Source organism: Talpa occidentalis, unplaced genomic scaffold, assembly GCF_014898055.3.
Source record: "Talpa occidentalis isolate TD23 unplaced genomic scaffold, MPIMG_talOcc4v2.1 talOcc4.9, whole genome shotgun sequence".
Taxonomy (NCBI): domain Eukaryota; kingdom Metazoa; phylum Chordata; class Mammalia; order Eulipotyphla; family Talpidae; genus Talpa; species Talpa occidentalis.
In genome coordinates, this window is record NW_023605305.1 from 1,108,298 (window position 1) to 1,122,383 (window position 14,086).

At 69.0% G+C, this 14,086-nt stretch overlaps 1 protein-coding gene across 1 annotated transcript in view; it reads left to right on the forward strand.

Annotated features, from left to right (window-relative positions):
* PRDM16 (PR/SET domain 16) overlaps positions 1–14,086 on the forward strand; it is a 148,640-nt gene that overhangs the window by 20,116 nt on the left and 114,438 nt on the right. Inside the window, 1 exon segment of the mRNA XM_037499564.1 lies at positions 4,308–4,657. Within this exon segment, the coding sequence (XP_037355461.1) occupies positions 4,308–4,657 (350 nt within the window).

Here is a 14,086-nt window from a genome sequence, read left to right on the forward strand (position 1 = left end):
AGCAGCCTCTCAGCCAGGGGTGGGGCGCAGGCAGCTCTCCCAGAGCCCAGGCTGGCCCGGGCGTGAGGGTGACCTTGACCAGGCCGCGCTTGGCCACCTCAGCAAGGTCGTGGACAGGATGCCCGAGGGATCCACGCCCAGCAAGGGGCTCAGCTGGGCCTGCCCTGGTGCCCTCCTGCTCTGTGGGTGTGGGCGGCCTCACCCCGTCCTGCATGTGGACCAGGAGCCTCAAAGCAGCAGAAACGCCCCTTTCCGCCCTGGAGGGCTCCGTGTCCCAGGGCGACCCGAGCCTCGGCCTGCCGCTTCACGAGGCATGGTCTCTGGGCGCCCCCCACCCCCGGGGCCGGCCGAGGCTGGTGCACATGCCCCCCTGGGCCACACTGGGCCCCCTGCAGGCTGGGCCTGCGCCAGCTGGCCCGGGCACGTCCAGGCACTAGGCTGCGGGGCCTGTGACCTCTGCCAGGCCCCGAGAGAGGAGGAACTCTGCGGTGATGGGCCAGGCCAGCGTCCTGCGGGGCACGGTGGGCAGTGGAGGGGGCCCCCCTAGAGAGGGAGCCTGGCAGCCCGGCTGGGCATCCAGTTGCTAACCACCACTCACCCGTGGTGCCCAGGGCTCGACCCCTCTGCCTGAGGGCGGGGCCCTCGCGTGGTTGGGACACGCACTGCGGCTGTCTGGTTCCGGGGCCCTTTCCTGGCCCCTGATCTGTGGCGTCGCGGCAGCTGGCCCGCCCCGGCTCCGCAGCTCAGTGTGGCGTCGCGCAGTGGGGCAGTGGCACCCAGGGGGGCTGCTGCGGGCAGGTGGGCATCCAGCAGGCTCCTGGCACTATGGCCGCCATCGCCATCTCCCGCCAAGGGGTGGGTTTGTGGCCTGATGCGGCGGGACCTCCAGCGATCTGGACGGTCCAGGAGCCGGCCCGTGGGGCTAGCCCCTTCCTGGTCTGGGCCCCCCTCAAGCCCTGACTGTGGTTCTCGGGCTCGGGGCAGGGCGTGCGGGCACACGCGCGTGACTGGAGTGGCCAGGCAGGAGCTGGAAACTCCTTCCCCTGGTGCTGCAGGCGCAGGCCATGCTGAGACGCCCAGCTGGGAGGACAGAGTCCCCAAGTAACCAGAGCACCCGTCACCTTGCTTCTCCTCAGCAGCCCAGCGCCTCCTCGGGGCCAGGCCTTTCCCGGGGTCCAGAGAGGGGCGTGGCAGGAGGCCGGGCCCTCAGGGAGCTGGCGGCTCAGGGACACTGGCCACGGCCCCCAGCGGAGGCCCACTCTCAGGGCCGGCGGCCCCTGCACAAGGTGGGGGGGGCTGCGGGGACCACAGGAGCCCCCGCCCGCCTATAGCTGAGAGCCGGGTCGGGGCGATGCGGCAGGGGCCACATTCCGGGATCACTGCCTTGCCTGGGTGCGCCTGTCACCACAGGGGAGCGCCGCCCCGCTCTGGGCCTCGCGGCACCCATGAGCACAGCTCGGCCTGCGGGAGACCCTGGTGAGGGGCTGGGGCGTCTGCCAGCGGCTCCCGGACCTCAGGTTCCCAGACCCCGCCTGCCCCGGGTTCCCCCACCCCAGTGGCTCCTGCTGGGCTGGGGGTGGGGGGCAGCCTCAGGCTTGATGGACAGGATGAGGCAGCATGGCATTGGGGTCCCCCGGCCTGGCGCCCTCCCGGCCCCCAAGGGGAGGGAGCACAGCAGGTCCTCCCAGCAAAGGGCCCAGGGAGGCGGGTCACCTAGGACATCACGGCCCAACCGTGGCCCCGTACACACTCATCCACCGCTGTGCACACGTGCTCGCCGACACCCAACACTCCTGCACCTGCACACACATTCACATGTGCAGCTCGCCTGCACACACCCAGACACACGCCCGCATACGTACACACTCAGGTGTGCACACACAATGCACATGCATACACGTGGGAGCCCCTGCACACTCACACACACCTGCATACTCACACCCCCGCACACTCACACACCTGCTCACACTCCGCCAGGTTTCCCCTCAGGTGCTGTTCCGGCCCCTCAGGGCAGTGTCCACTGCAGGCCCACCCCAGGGCGGCGGAGCCGGCGGCCACACGCACTGGCAGGGGCCACGCAGGCAGCCCGAGCCTGCAGCTGGCCGGGCACAGAGCAGGGCTGGGCCTCGGGGACACTGAGGTCCTTATCTGGCTAAGGGGTCCCCCGTGTCGAGGGGACATGTGGGAGGCACCATCTGCCGCCAGCTGGTCGAGCACGTGGGTCCTAATTTGGAGACCCCTTTCTCTCCATACCCTTAAATACTGGCAGAGGGAATTGAGGCCCCACCTGGACCACCTCCGGCACCGCCGAGGCCCCGTCAAGAGGCTGAGAGACCCAGCCTTAAACTAGGGGCTCCCCAAGCGTCCCAGGCCAGGGCAGCTGGTCCCCTCACGGTGGGCATGACCGTCGCAGGGTTAGCACACAGCATCCCGAACGCGGGGCCTGGGTGGCCTGGCCTGCACGGTCAGTGCCCGTGGCCTGATGGCCGTGGCCACCATCAAGTCTGGTCTGGCTGCCCACCCCAGCCCCACCCGCGCCTCTGCTGTCGTGGCGGGTCCCCCAAAAGAACTGCAGGAATGAAGGGCACAGCCAGGAGCCTCTAGCTTGGAACTACCGCTAGACCCGAGTAGGGCCTGCGGGTCCCAACAAGCCGGGTGCGCAAGCCCCCTGGTCTCGGCACCCCAGTGCCCTCAGGGAGCACAGCTGGACTGCAGGATGGACGTGGGGTGTGGGTTGCCGCTGCAGAAAACACCCAGCCAGCCAGGGCAGCCCCTCCCCAGCTGACCATCTCAGGGGGGCAGCCAACTGTTTTGGGGGCAGCCAACTGTTTTGGGGGGTAGCCGACCGTCTTGAGGGCAGCCAGCCATTTTGGGGGGCTGAGGAGGGCAGTGTCAAAGCTGTTTTCCCAGTGGCTCTAGGACAGGGCGCCGATGTGTCGGTGCAGCTCCTGCAGCCTCCGAGCCTGCTGGCTGCTTCCTCGGCCCCGGGGCCAGCCCCCCTACCCCCCACCTTCTCCAAATGTTTCTGCTCAGTAATGAGGCCTCCTCACAGCCCCCCTCAAAGAGGGAGCTTTCTCCCTCAGCAGTGGGGGCGGCAGGTTGGAGCGGCGGGTTTTCCTGGCGGCTTCAGGCAATCACTTAACCCCTGTGACCGCGGGGCGGGAGGCCAGGCCCGGCCGCGCTGCAGCCAGCAGGAGCCCCTCTCGCGGAGCAAATGGAGCCGGCCCTAAAAGCCTGATTCCCGCCGGCGGGCGCGGACCTTCGGGAGGTAGCACTGAACAGGACACACGTGCGCCAGCACAGGGCACGCGCACACACACAGAGGACATGCACACACAGGACACACACAGGGCACACACACAAATGTGCACATGCGCACACACAGGGCACACCCACGGGACACACATGTGTCCATACACGCACACACATGCACACGTCCCTGAGGTAGATCCGGGGACCCTGGCCACGTCCAGCCGGCCAAGCTCCCGCAGCAGCCCCTCCGGGCGAGTGCGGCCGTCACGGCTCCGGGACGGGTGGGCGCTGACCCCATGCTCTGCTCGGCTGCGCAGGCCGCAGGCAGTCGTGGGCCGGCCGCCCGGGGGCTTCGGGGTGGCTTGGCCGCCCCCCTTCCCTGAAAGACCCTCCCAGCCAGCTAGAAAGGAGCCGCTGGCCACGTGACGCGGCGCAGTTACCAGTGTGGACGCTGCTAAGCAAATAAGTGTCATCCCCGGGCATTTTTCCTTCTTCCAGACTTGGATTTCTTTAGAAAGAAAACTTTGTTACTCCCCGTGCGGCCTGTGTGCAGGGCGCCCCGGGCTGAGCTCATTCTGGTTCCGAAAGGCCCATCTCCCGAGGCTCCCGTGGCAGGGGGAGGGGGTGGGCAGTTCCCGCCAGCCCGAGGGGTGCCTGGGGGCCTGCAGGCCAGAGGCCGCCCCCTCCACAATGCGCCTCCGGCTGTTTTTCTTTTTTATTGCGATGAAATCCCCGTAACAGAGAACAACCCTTTTAAAGAGCAGCTGATGGGGAGGCTCTTAGCGGCTCGTGTGGCTCTGGAGACCCTGGCCTGCGGCGGCCCCCACCCCAGTGCTGCCTCGGCCTCTGGACCCGCCGTCCGGACGTTTCCTATGGAGGCTACGGTGTGTGGCCGAGGCCTCGCGGGGCGTTCTCTTCCTGAGCGTGTTGGGCCCGAGCGGGTCCAGGCCCGACAGTGTGTCCAGGCCCGAGCGGGTCCAGGCCTGAGCGCGTGCGGGGGGCGGCGGGGCCTGCGTGGGGAGGCCTGTGCGGCTGACGCTGCCTTGTCCCCGCAGGCGACGGCGACGCTGTGAACAGCATGTGCGAGGCCGACCCGGACCTGCTGGCCGGCGAGAGCGCCGGGGACGAGACCGAGGACAGCATCATGTCCCCCATCCCCGTGGGGCCGCCGTCCCCCTTCCCCACCAGCGAGGACTTCACCCCCAAGGAGGGCTCGCCCTACGAGGCCCCCGTCTACATTCCGGACGACATCCCCATCCCTCCGGACTTCGAGCTCCGGGAGTCCTCCATCCCGGGCGCCGGCCTGGGCATCTGGGCCAAGAAGAAGGTGGAGATGGGGGAGCGGCTCGGCCCGTGCACGGCGGCCCCGAGGGCCTCGCTGAAGGAGGCCGGCTTCGGATGGGAGGTGAGCCCGCGCCCGCCTGTGCCCGCCCGCGCCCGCCGCTGTGTCTGGAGCCCCCGAGCGCGGCTGGCGAGGGGGCAGGACGGTGCCCGAATGCCGCGGTTCCCAGGCCTGTTGTGTCCCTGCGCGCTGGACGCACCCCGAGGGCCTCAGAGGCCTGACGGGCATCCCCTGTGCCGGTCCTTCCCGGGACGTGTCCTTCGTGAGCTCGAGGCTCGGGTGCAAGAGCGGCCGCCGGGTTCTCAGCTAGGGGTGCGGTCCTGGCAGCATGGGAGATGGCGGGGGGCCCAGAGTGGACGTCCTTCTGGAAGGTTCTTCCGGGGGCCTGGCGGCCAGTGCCCGCTGCCCAGTCAGCACTGGGCAGCCTGCTGGGGCTCCTCGTGGCTTAGCTTCCCAGCAACCTGTGCCCACCTGCCGGTTCTGGGTCCCGTGTGGGGTCAGGAGGCGGAGGCTCAAGTGAGGGGCACACTCCCTGGGTACCCTGCTCAGCCACCAGGGTCACTGGGCCCCAAAGTTGCGGGACCCTCAAGGTGGCTGGCGGGCTTGGAGCCCTGCAGAGACGCCCCCCCCACCACAAGCCTGGCCCGACACCCAGTGCAGCCAGGCCGGTGGGCATCCCGGGCAGGCCCCGCCTGGACATGCAGGGCCAGACACCTTCAGGGTGCCCTGCTTTCTGGGGCGCGGGGGCAGGGCACCTTGGGAGGAGGGAGCAGCTATGCGGAGCACCAGGGCGCCACCCCTGCCCCCCGGGGCCCAGGAGAGGTCCTCGCAGCCTTGAGCTCCACGTGACGTGAACAGCATGGGGCGTGGGGCCTCCTGGGTCCTGGCAGGTGCTGAGCCTCGCCCGACACCTGTCCCCGCTGGCCCGAGGCTCAGAGGTGCAACCTCTCCCAGCCTTTGGGGTCTGCCCTGGGGCCTGCCCCGCCATCCACGCTACCCCGAGCGCTCTCCAGGCATGGTGTGGGCCTGGGAGGCGCCTCCTGCAGGTGCACCTGGTGGGTGGTCCTCGCCGCTGGGAGGGTGCTCCTCGGACATGGGCAGGTGCGGTTGGGCGGGAGGCGGCCCTGGGGACCTGGCCTGCCCCCCCGCGGCAGCTCAGGAGCAGGCGTGCAGGCTGGTGAGGAGGGCTGGGGCTAGCACCCCTGCAGGAGGCTCGGCGACCTTGGGCGACTTTGCTCTGGTACACACGTCCCTGTTTGCTCTTTGAAAAAGAAATGGCCCGTATCGCCCCGGCACCTCCAGTGCCAGGCTGGGGCAGGCGGCCGCGCAGACAGCCGGGGCCTGTTGACTTTGCCACTCGCCCCGCGTCTGCCGCCAGCCTTGTCCCTGGCACTGACCCGACAGCCCCTTCACACCAGCGTCAGCTGTGCCTGCCCACCTGGCACCTTCTCGTACATGGGCGCCGACTCCAGCCCCCCGGCCTCGTGCTCAGGACCCACTGCCTCTCGGCCGGGCTCAGCCCCACGGCCTCGCCCCTGACCACCAGAGGCTGCGGGCAGCTGCATGGAGGCCAGAGACAGGCGGCCGGGGCGTGAGCGGGGGTGCCCCCTAGAGCCCCTGAGGCCCGGCCTAGAATGGACCTGGGGGCTTCCTCTGTGGCCCACGGAACTCACGGGCTCTTGGGGCAGTTTCGTTCCTCCTAAGGGCCTTGCTGGAATTTTCCACCCCGGTCCCCACGCTGGTGGTAGCTGTTTTCGGTTTCTGTCCTGCCTCCGGGCTGGGGCGGCCGGGTTCTGACGGGAGGGGCCTCCGGCGGACCCGGCTCGGGAAGCCAGGTGGACGGGAAGGGAAAGGCACGGCCGGGCTCGGCCCTTGGGTCAGCCGGGAGCGGCAGAGGTGGCCGGGCAGCGGGCGGCTCCGCGGCCGGGTGTGTGGCTGGTGCTGGACTGCAGGGCGCTCAGGTTTGCAGCGTGTGGGGGCCCTTTCTGGAAGGCGGGCAGGCGAGGCTGTGCAGCCGAGGTGGTGGCCGTGAGGAGGATGTCCAGGCCTGGTGGCAGGCGCAGCGGCCTGGGCACCCGCCCACCAGTCCGGGAGCCAAGCACGGATACGCGACCAGCCGGTGCACTGGCCCGGCCAGCACGGCTTGCAGGTGGTCGGCCACCCCCCGTGGCCAAAGCGCTGGTCGCCCTGCTGAGGTTGGCACGGGAGGCCTTTGACCTCAGGCTCAAGGCCAAGGGGTCATCCTTGTTCCAGCAGGGAGGGGTCCACACTGGCCTCACTCTGCGAGCCGCAGGCCCACGGGCCGGGTCCCGCCGCACGAGCCGCACAAGCGTGCCTGACGCCCAGCCCGGAACCCCGCTGGTGCTGGGGCCGCCGCGGAGCCCGCGTCACCCGGGAGGGAGGCGCCCCAGCCGGGGCAGTGCGGCCACGTCGAGGGGACGGTGGCAGCGGGTGCGCGGGGGGCTCCCGGCTGTGTCCAGAGGGAGGGGTGAGTCCCTGCGAGGAGCCCCGGCCCCGCCGCCCAGACGCGGCCCCCTGCCCGGATGAATCACCCGTGATTGCGTTTATCGCCCTGGGGTCTGAAAAAACAATTCTATCATTCGTTGAGCAGATCATGACATTTATCATCATGCTGTTTATTTTGCTAATTAAGAGGCTCCGGTGTGCAGGCCCGGAGGGCGGGGGCGCAGCTGTGTCCAGGGCCTGCGACTGGGCCCGTCGGGAGGCCGGGCCCCAGCATGCGGTCTCCTTGTGGGCTGCTTGCTCCGCATCGAGCGTGTGTCGGCCAAGGGCCGAGCCTGTGCCAGGGTGCCCAGGGGGTCCTGGTCCCAGCCGCAGAGGCCAGCACTCGCCGGGCCTCTGCCTGAGGAGCCGGTGGAGAATGCCCACATGGACGGGCGGGCGGGCTTTCGACGGCCCGAGGAATTTGCTCAAGTGGCTGACCTCATCCCTCGGCTCTGTGTCCTGAGTATTAATAATCGTGTTTGTTTGTTCAATCAACAAACAGACTGTGGGCACAGGGCCGGGGGGTCCAGGGGACGCAGCGAGGCTCGGAGTCTTGGGAATCTGCGCCCAGCCCGGGCCGGGGAGGCCTGGCTCGAGGGGCGGGTCTCGGCCCGGGTGCTGGGAACAGCCTCCGGTTTCCCGAGGTGCGCGGCCTGCACGAGGGAGAGGCTGGGCCCTCTCTGGCACCCGCGGCAGTTGACGGTGCCCAGTGGGGAGCCCAGCCCCGGGATGAGGGGGCCCTGTACCTGTGATGCCCCCAGGATGGACCTGCTGTGAAAATGGGGAAACCGCGGGACTCCCATGGGCCCCAGGGTGCTCGGTCTCATCCCCACCTCAGACTCGGGATCCCCTGGGGAGCTGCACTGTTTTCTGGTCCCCACTGCCTGTGGCCAGGCAGGAGCCGCCGCCAGCCGCACAGACACCCAGGTGTGGGGAAGGCCCGGGCGCGACGGTGCTGGAAGGGGGGAGGCCTGGACCCTGTCCCCTGCACCCCTATGGGGAGGGCCCCCAGCGCAGGCCTGGCCACTTCCAGGGGTTTCCCAGCAGCATCCTGGCCCAGGGGTCTGGAGGGCGGGACCTGTCCCATGGCAGAGCCACCCCCTGGCAGGCCTGTCTGGAGCCAGCCTGGGGTGAGGGGCAGGACAGCGCGATGCAGACGTGAGCTCCCCAGCCTGGAAAGAAGGCGCAGGACCCCAAAACCCCAGACCCCGTGGCATTGTCGAGCAGCACAGCCACATCCAGGATCAGGGCGGTCAGGCCTTCCCGGGGCCGTCCAGATCGGCCGCCTCACCTGGGCCACGGCTGGGGCCACCTGGAGCGTCCAAGTGCAGCTGCCCAGGCCCGAGCCAGGATGCTCAGGCCAGACAGAGCCGCCCACCCCGCTGGCCCGGCCTGTCGGGTGTAAAGCCCGGGGGTTATACAACAGCCCTCCCGGGCCCTGGCTTATGACTGTGCCACCCGCCCCCCGGGGCTGCCCGGAGTTTCATTTTAGGCCAAGCAACTTCCGGGGGGCCCCTAATGGCTTTCAGAATGTGTTGGGAGGTGTAACAGACGCCCCAAACGGGTCCCGCATCTGTGTGCAAGTAACGGCTGGATGGAGACGCCGGGGGCTCTGCCGGGCTGGACGGGGGCGAGGGGGCTCTGCCAGGACGGCGGGGCTCAGACAGCCGCAGGGCAGGGCCTGGCACGGGTCGGGGGCCTGGTGGTGGGAGACCACGGAGGCCCCCGCCCCTCCCCGCCCCCAGCAGTGAAGTGACATCAGGGCGGCGGGGCCGGGCCCAGGAATGCGTGAGATCTGCACTATCTTAGGCCAGCTCCGAGGCACGGGTATATAAGGAATTTTAGAAAAAAGGAGAGAGAATGACTAAGAATACCTCCCCGGCGGGCTCCTTTATTTCCTTAAGGGGTAATAACTCAGCCCAACCCAGCAGAGGGCACTTTCTTTAAATAGAGCGTCTGATTCACAAGCGAAAAAGGAAATAAATATTTTCTTTTCATATTCAAGAGATGTCCATGAATACCAACTTCTTAAATGGTATTTTACCATCCACAGCACACACGCACCCGCGCACACCCGCGCACAGACACACACCCGTGCACACGCCCACGCTCAGACACACATCTGCACACACACATTCACATCTGCACACGCATGCACATACACACATGCACGCACACGCACACATGCACACGCATGCACAGCGACACACCTGCACACTCATGCACATGCACACACGTACGTGCACACACATGCACATGCCCTGCTCAGGGTGGTCCTTGAATTCCCCACCCCATGGGCGCTGCCCCCTCCCCCACTCCCTGGGGTCCGGGAGGAGGTGCCCTCCCAGGATCAGGGACCTTCTCGCAGGAGGCCTGGTGGGGTCCAGCCCGAGTGCGCAGGGGGGAGGGGCGAGGGGAGCCCGGCCGCCCGCTGGGCTCGGGTGGGGTTCTGGAGGGCAGAACCCAGGATCCCCCCATCCAGCTGGCCCGGCAGCAGGACCCCTCTCTGGGGCTGACCGGCAAGGGCTCTCCCTGAAGATGTGAAGGCGACAGCCGAGGTGGGGGTGTCACCGCAGCCCTGGGGGCACCAACATGGCTCACAAGCAGGCAGGAGCCCTAAACCCTCAGGAGGGGAGGGGCAGGGTCGCGCAGGTCATAGGGTGAGGGACCACCCAGGCGCCGGGCAGCGTCCCCTGGCCTCGATGTGCCTGGCAGCTGCTCGGGCGCTGTGCCCCCCATCCCACCCACCGCCTTTCCTGAAGCCCCGACATTTCTCAGAAGCTCTGGTTCAGGGGAGCCCCAGCAGTAGCCTGGAGGAGGGCTCCCGGGGCCCCAACCGGCCTGGGCCGTCCGTCCGCCCGCACCCTGCCCGCAGGCGTGTGAGCACCTGGGTGCTGCCGGCCACAGACGTCCGGCCTGGGGGCTGGGCAGGGCCTCCCGCGGGGCTGCTATCGGCGCCCCCCAGGTGGGCTGGCCACCCCCGCCGGGACTGGGCCTCAGCCGAAAGCAAGGGCAACGGGCACCCCCGGCCTGTGCAGGGTGCTCTGAGCCCCCAGGCGCTGGCTGAGGCTGGTCAGTGCAGGGGGACTGGGGGACCCGAGGCCCGCCCCCTCCACACCTCGCCTTTTGCACTGTCACGCCGAGGAGCCGGCGCCCGCAGAGGTGCTGGCGGGTGCCCAGTCTGCGGGCGCCTCGCGGGAACACAAGGGCCCTGGCACATGGCGCGACGGCGCTGGGGCAGGGCGGCCTGCGGGGCGGCCCCGGGCACCTGGGTCCCCTCAGGCGGTGGCAGCGCGGGGATCAGCCCGAGGGGCGGCGGGAACCAGCTTTGTCTGCTTCAGCCGCTTCTCCCTTCTGGGCTAATGCCCAGTTTAATTGCACGTCCCATTGTGTGCCCTGCTCTGTCATGTCCAAAATGCCTACATCCGCTCCTTTCCCATTTAGCTCTTTCTAAAGTCCATTCTGGCTTATCAGCGCAGCAATTTCACGAGCAGAGCTAAGATTCCTGCCACTTAGGCCCGAGGCATTGTCTGTCCCTGCTGCGGCCGAGATAAACCCTCACCCAGAACAAAGTCGAAATGACCTTTTACAAGTGGAAAGGGCCTTGTTTCCCTCCAGGCTAATTTATCAGCCTTCCTTTTCAGCCGCCGGAGGCCGAGCGGTGGGCGGGGATTAGGAGGCCGGCTTCCTCCCTGGCACCTCGGGCGCAGGGACAGGGACACAGCCTGGACAGGGCCGGGCCGGGCAGGTGTGCGTGGCGGAAGGGGCAGGTGTCACCGGGAGGCGGGGCCCGCCGCGGCCCCCTGCTTGGCCCTGGTGCAGATGGGAAAGGAAGGAAAATAAAGACAGTGGGTGCCTGTAGGCCCGGGCGCCTTGGACCCTCCTCCTGGCCACCCTGCGGGCACCATGCGTGATGCGTGCAGGGTCAGCGGGCAGAGCTGCACGGGGAGGGCCCCACCCAGGGTCAGCGGGCAGAGCTGCACAGGGAGGTCCCCACCCAGGTGTGCAGGCATCTGGGCGGGTGAACGTGCTGTGTTGGGGCTCTCAGGGTACCCCCAGAAGGTGTCCCCCACCACGGGAGGGACCACAGCAAGCCTGTCCTCCCGTCCGGCCTCCAGGGGCCACTCTGCGGCCTGGGGCTCGGCAGCCACCTAGAACAGTGAGGCCTTTTCAGGGGAACTGAAGGGTCTGTCCCCCACAATCCCCACAGGAGCCTGCGCCAGGTTTTCCCTTTAGACTCAGCTGGTCCATCAAGGGGCCTTGAGTGGTCAGGGGCGTCAGGGAGGGGCCAGTTTCCCGAGTGCCCCAGTCTCCTGGAGGCGGGGAGGGTGGGGGGTTGCCCCAAAGGAACTGGCCACGAGGGGCTCCATCTGGCTTCTGGCCCGGTGGACGCTGGGCCAGGAGATGCAGGCAGGCCTGGGGGGTGCCGAGGGGTGGGGGGGGCCACACCCAGGTCCGAGCTGTCGGTCTGTCCCGTCCGCCTGGAGACCTGACCAGCCCAGCCCTGCTGCTCTCCCGGAGCTGGGCCGTCCTTGGACAGTCGCCGCTGACCCCGACGAGGGTCGGTGTCTGGGCTTCTGCATGGGCAGTGAGGGTGTGGGCAGCCCCTCTAGTGACTGGCTGGGGACAGGCCTGGCTACGGGAGGGCCTCACTGCCCAGTGCCGTCCCGCAGGCCCGCCCCAGGCCCGCCCAAGCCTGCTTCACTCCAGCAGAACCAGGTTCCCAAAATGCTCCCAGCTCCACACCCACTGCCCCTCTGCACACAGGAGGCTCCACTGAAGCCCCCTGAGGTCAGACGGGCGGTTCCCGGGCCCCCTCCCTCGAAGGGCCTGGCCTCCCTTAAAGCTCTTAGAGGTGACCTGTCAGAGCACGGGCCAGCGCCGGGCACAGCCTGGGCGCCTGCGGAGTGCTGAGGACCCCGGCCCAGCCCCGAGCTCAACCCAGAGTCCTGCCCAGGGCCACCCCTGGCTGCTCCAGGGCGCTCGGCAGCCTGAGCCCCAGGACAGCAGAAGCCAGGGTTTGCCTGCCCTGGTGACTCCCCGTGGCCATTTCCAGGTCTGGGACAGCCGTGCTTGAGCATCAGACGCTCTGCAACTTTCTGGGGTGCTCGCGCCACAGGAACAGGCGTGGTGGGGGGACAGCCTGCAGCCCACACCCCCAGCACCCTATCACTGGGCCTCAGTGCCCCGCTTCGTGGGAGGAACCACCCTGGGGGGCCTCCCAGCTCAGCTGGAGCATGAGTCTCTGGGGAGGCCTTTGTCCGATGCAGCTGGGGGTGGGCCCCCGCTCGCTGGAGCCCCCCACCCACACATCCAGGAGCCCTAAGGCCATGGAGCCGCTGGTGCGCTGTTGCCCATGCCTGGCCACTGGGCCCCGGCATCCCTGCTGCCACGTGTGCCAGCAGGCAGCTCCCCTGGTGGCAGCCCCCACGCCAGCCCCACAGGCCAGCACGGTTCCGCTGGCCCCTGCTTCTGCCCTAGGGCTGGTGCCAAGGGGAGGCCATTGCTTTGCTCCCTGCTCGGCCTCCTCCTGGCCCACCTGGCTGGTCCCTCCAGCTGCCAGGTTCCGGGAGCCCCCTCCAAAGCCCGTGCCCGGGAGGACCAAACCGGGCCCCCAGGCAGGGCCTGCACCATGCCATCCAGACCGCCACCCCAGCGCCATGCGGGTCTCCCACACTCACTGTCCCCCGCACGCTCCACCACCGTGACCTCATTCCCAAGCAGGCCATCCTGACCTCCCTGAGGTCAGGCTTCCACACAGGCATTTGGGGGACATAGTCACCCTTGCGGCCCTCAGGATGAAGCACCTGGGCGGGGGCCTGCGGGGCACAGACACCCAGGACCTCCAGGCCAGGCCCCTGGGCAGCAGGAAGGGAGCTGGATGGGGTCATGGGAGGAGAGGGTGGCGCCCGGGCCCCTCCACGGGAGGCACCTTTAGGGGCATCGTCTTTGGCCAAGGCCCTCATCTCCCCTTTGCAGTGGGCCTCCCGGGCATGGGCTGGGCCACTCTCAGACCCCCGTGTCTGCACCCTGTGGTGCCGTGCGTGTGTGCCATGCGTGAGTACACGTGTGTCCTGGGGCCTGTGTGTGAGCACACTCGTGTCCTGTGTGCCGTGCATGTGTGCCGTGAGCACACATGTGCGTGGTGATGCTGCAGGGGACACATGGCCACGGTGACCCCGTCTGCTTCCCGCGGGCTCGGGTGTCTGTGCCTCGAGCAGGACGAGGGGTCGGTGCCGGGAGGCGGCGCCTGCTCTCCCGACAGCGGAGCCGTGGGCGGAGGCCGAGGGCCCGGGCCGGGGTTTGCGGGAAGGGGCTGTCCAGACACCCCGCCCGCCGCGCGCGGGCCCTCAGGGTGCTCCCTTCCCGAGACCCTCAGGGTGCTCCCTTCCCGAGACCCTCAGGGTGCTCCCTTCCCGAGACCCGTCTCCCCGGCCCGGCGGCCGCCCGCCCCGGCTCGCCGTCTGCAGGGAGGCCCCGGGGAGTCCGGTCGCAAAGGAAGCGGTGAGAACGGCAGCGGGCGGCGGGCCGGGCAGGCCCAGCGGTGGGCTAATTGGAGCGCGGGACCCGGCGTGGGGGGCGGCCGCGGCCCAGACAAAGCGCGCCGAGCCGGGGCCGGGAAGGCCGGCGGATTGTTAGCGAATTAGCCGGAGTCAGAGGCCCCTGAATGGGGCGCGGAAGGGCAGGGGAAATGAGGGTCCCGGCATAATGCGGCCTCAATGGAGCCCCATTCAGCGCCGTGAAAGGGCCCCGCTCGCTTCCTCTCTGGGAAAGGGAGACGCCGCACTTTTGTTTGGCGGAGGCGGGGCCGCCCCAGGAGCCGCTACCTACAGCCGCTGGGCGGGAGCGGCCGGGGCGAGCGGGGGGCGCCGGCCGGGGCCCGCCCGGCCCCCCCCTGGGCGAGCGGCCGCCGGGGCCGGGCAGGCCGGGGGCGGCCCGCCGGGAGCCCGGGCGGGAAGGGGACGCGGGTGCGGAAATATAAGTGCT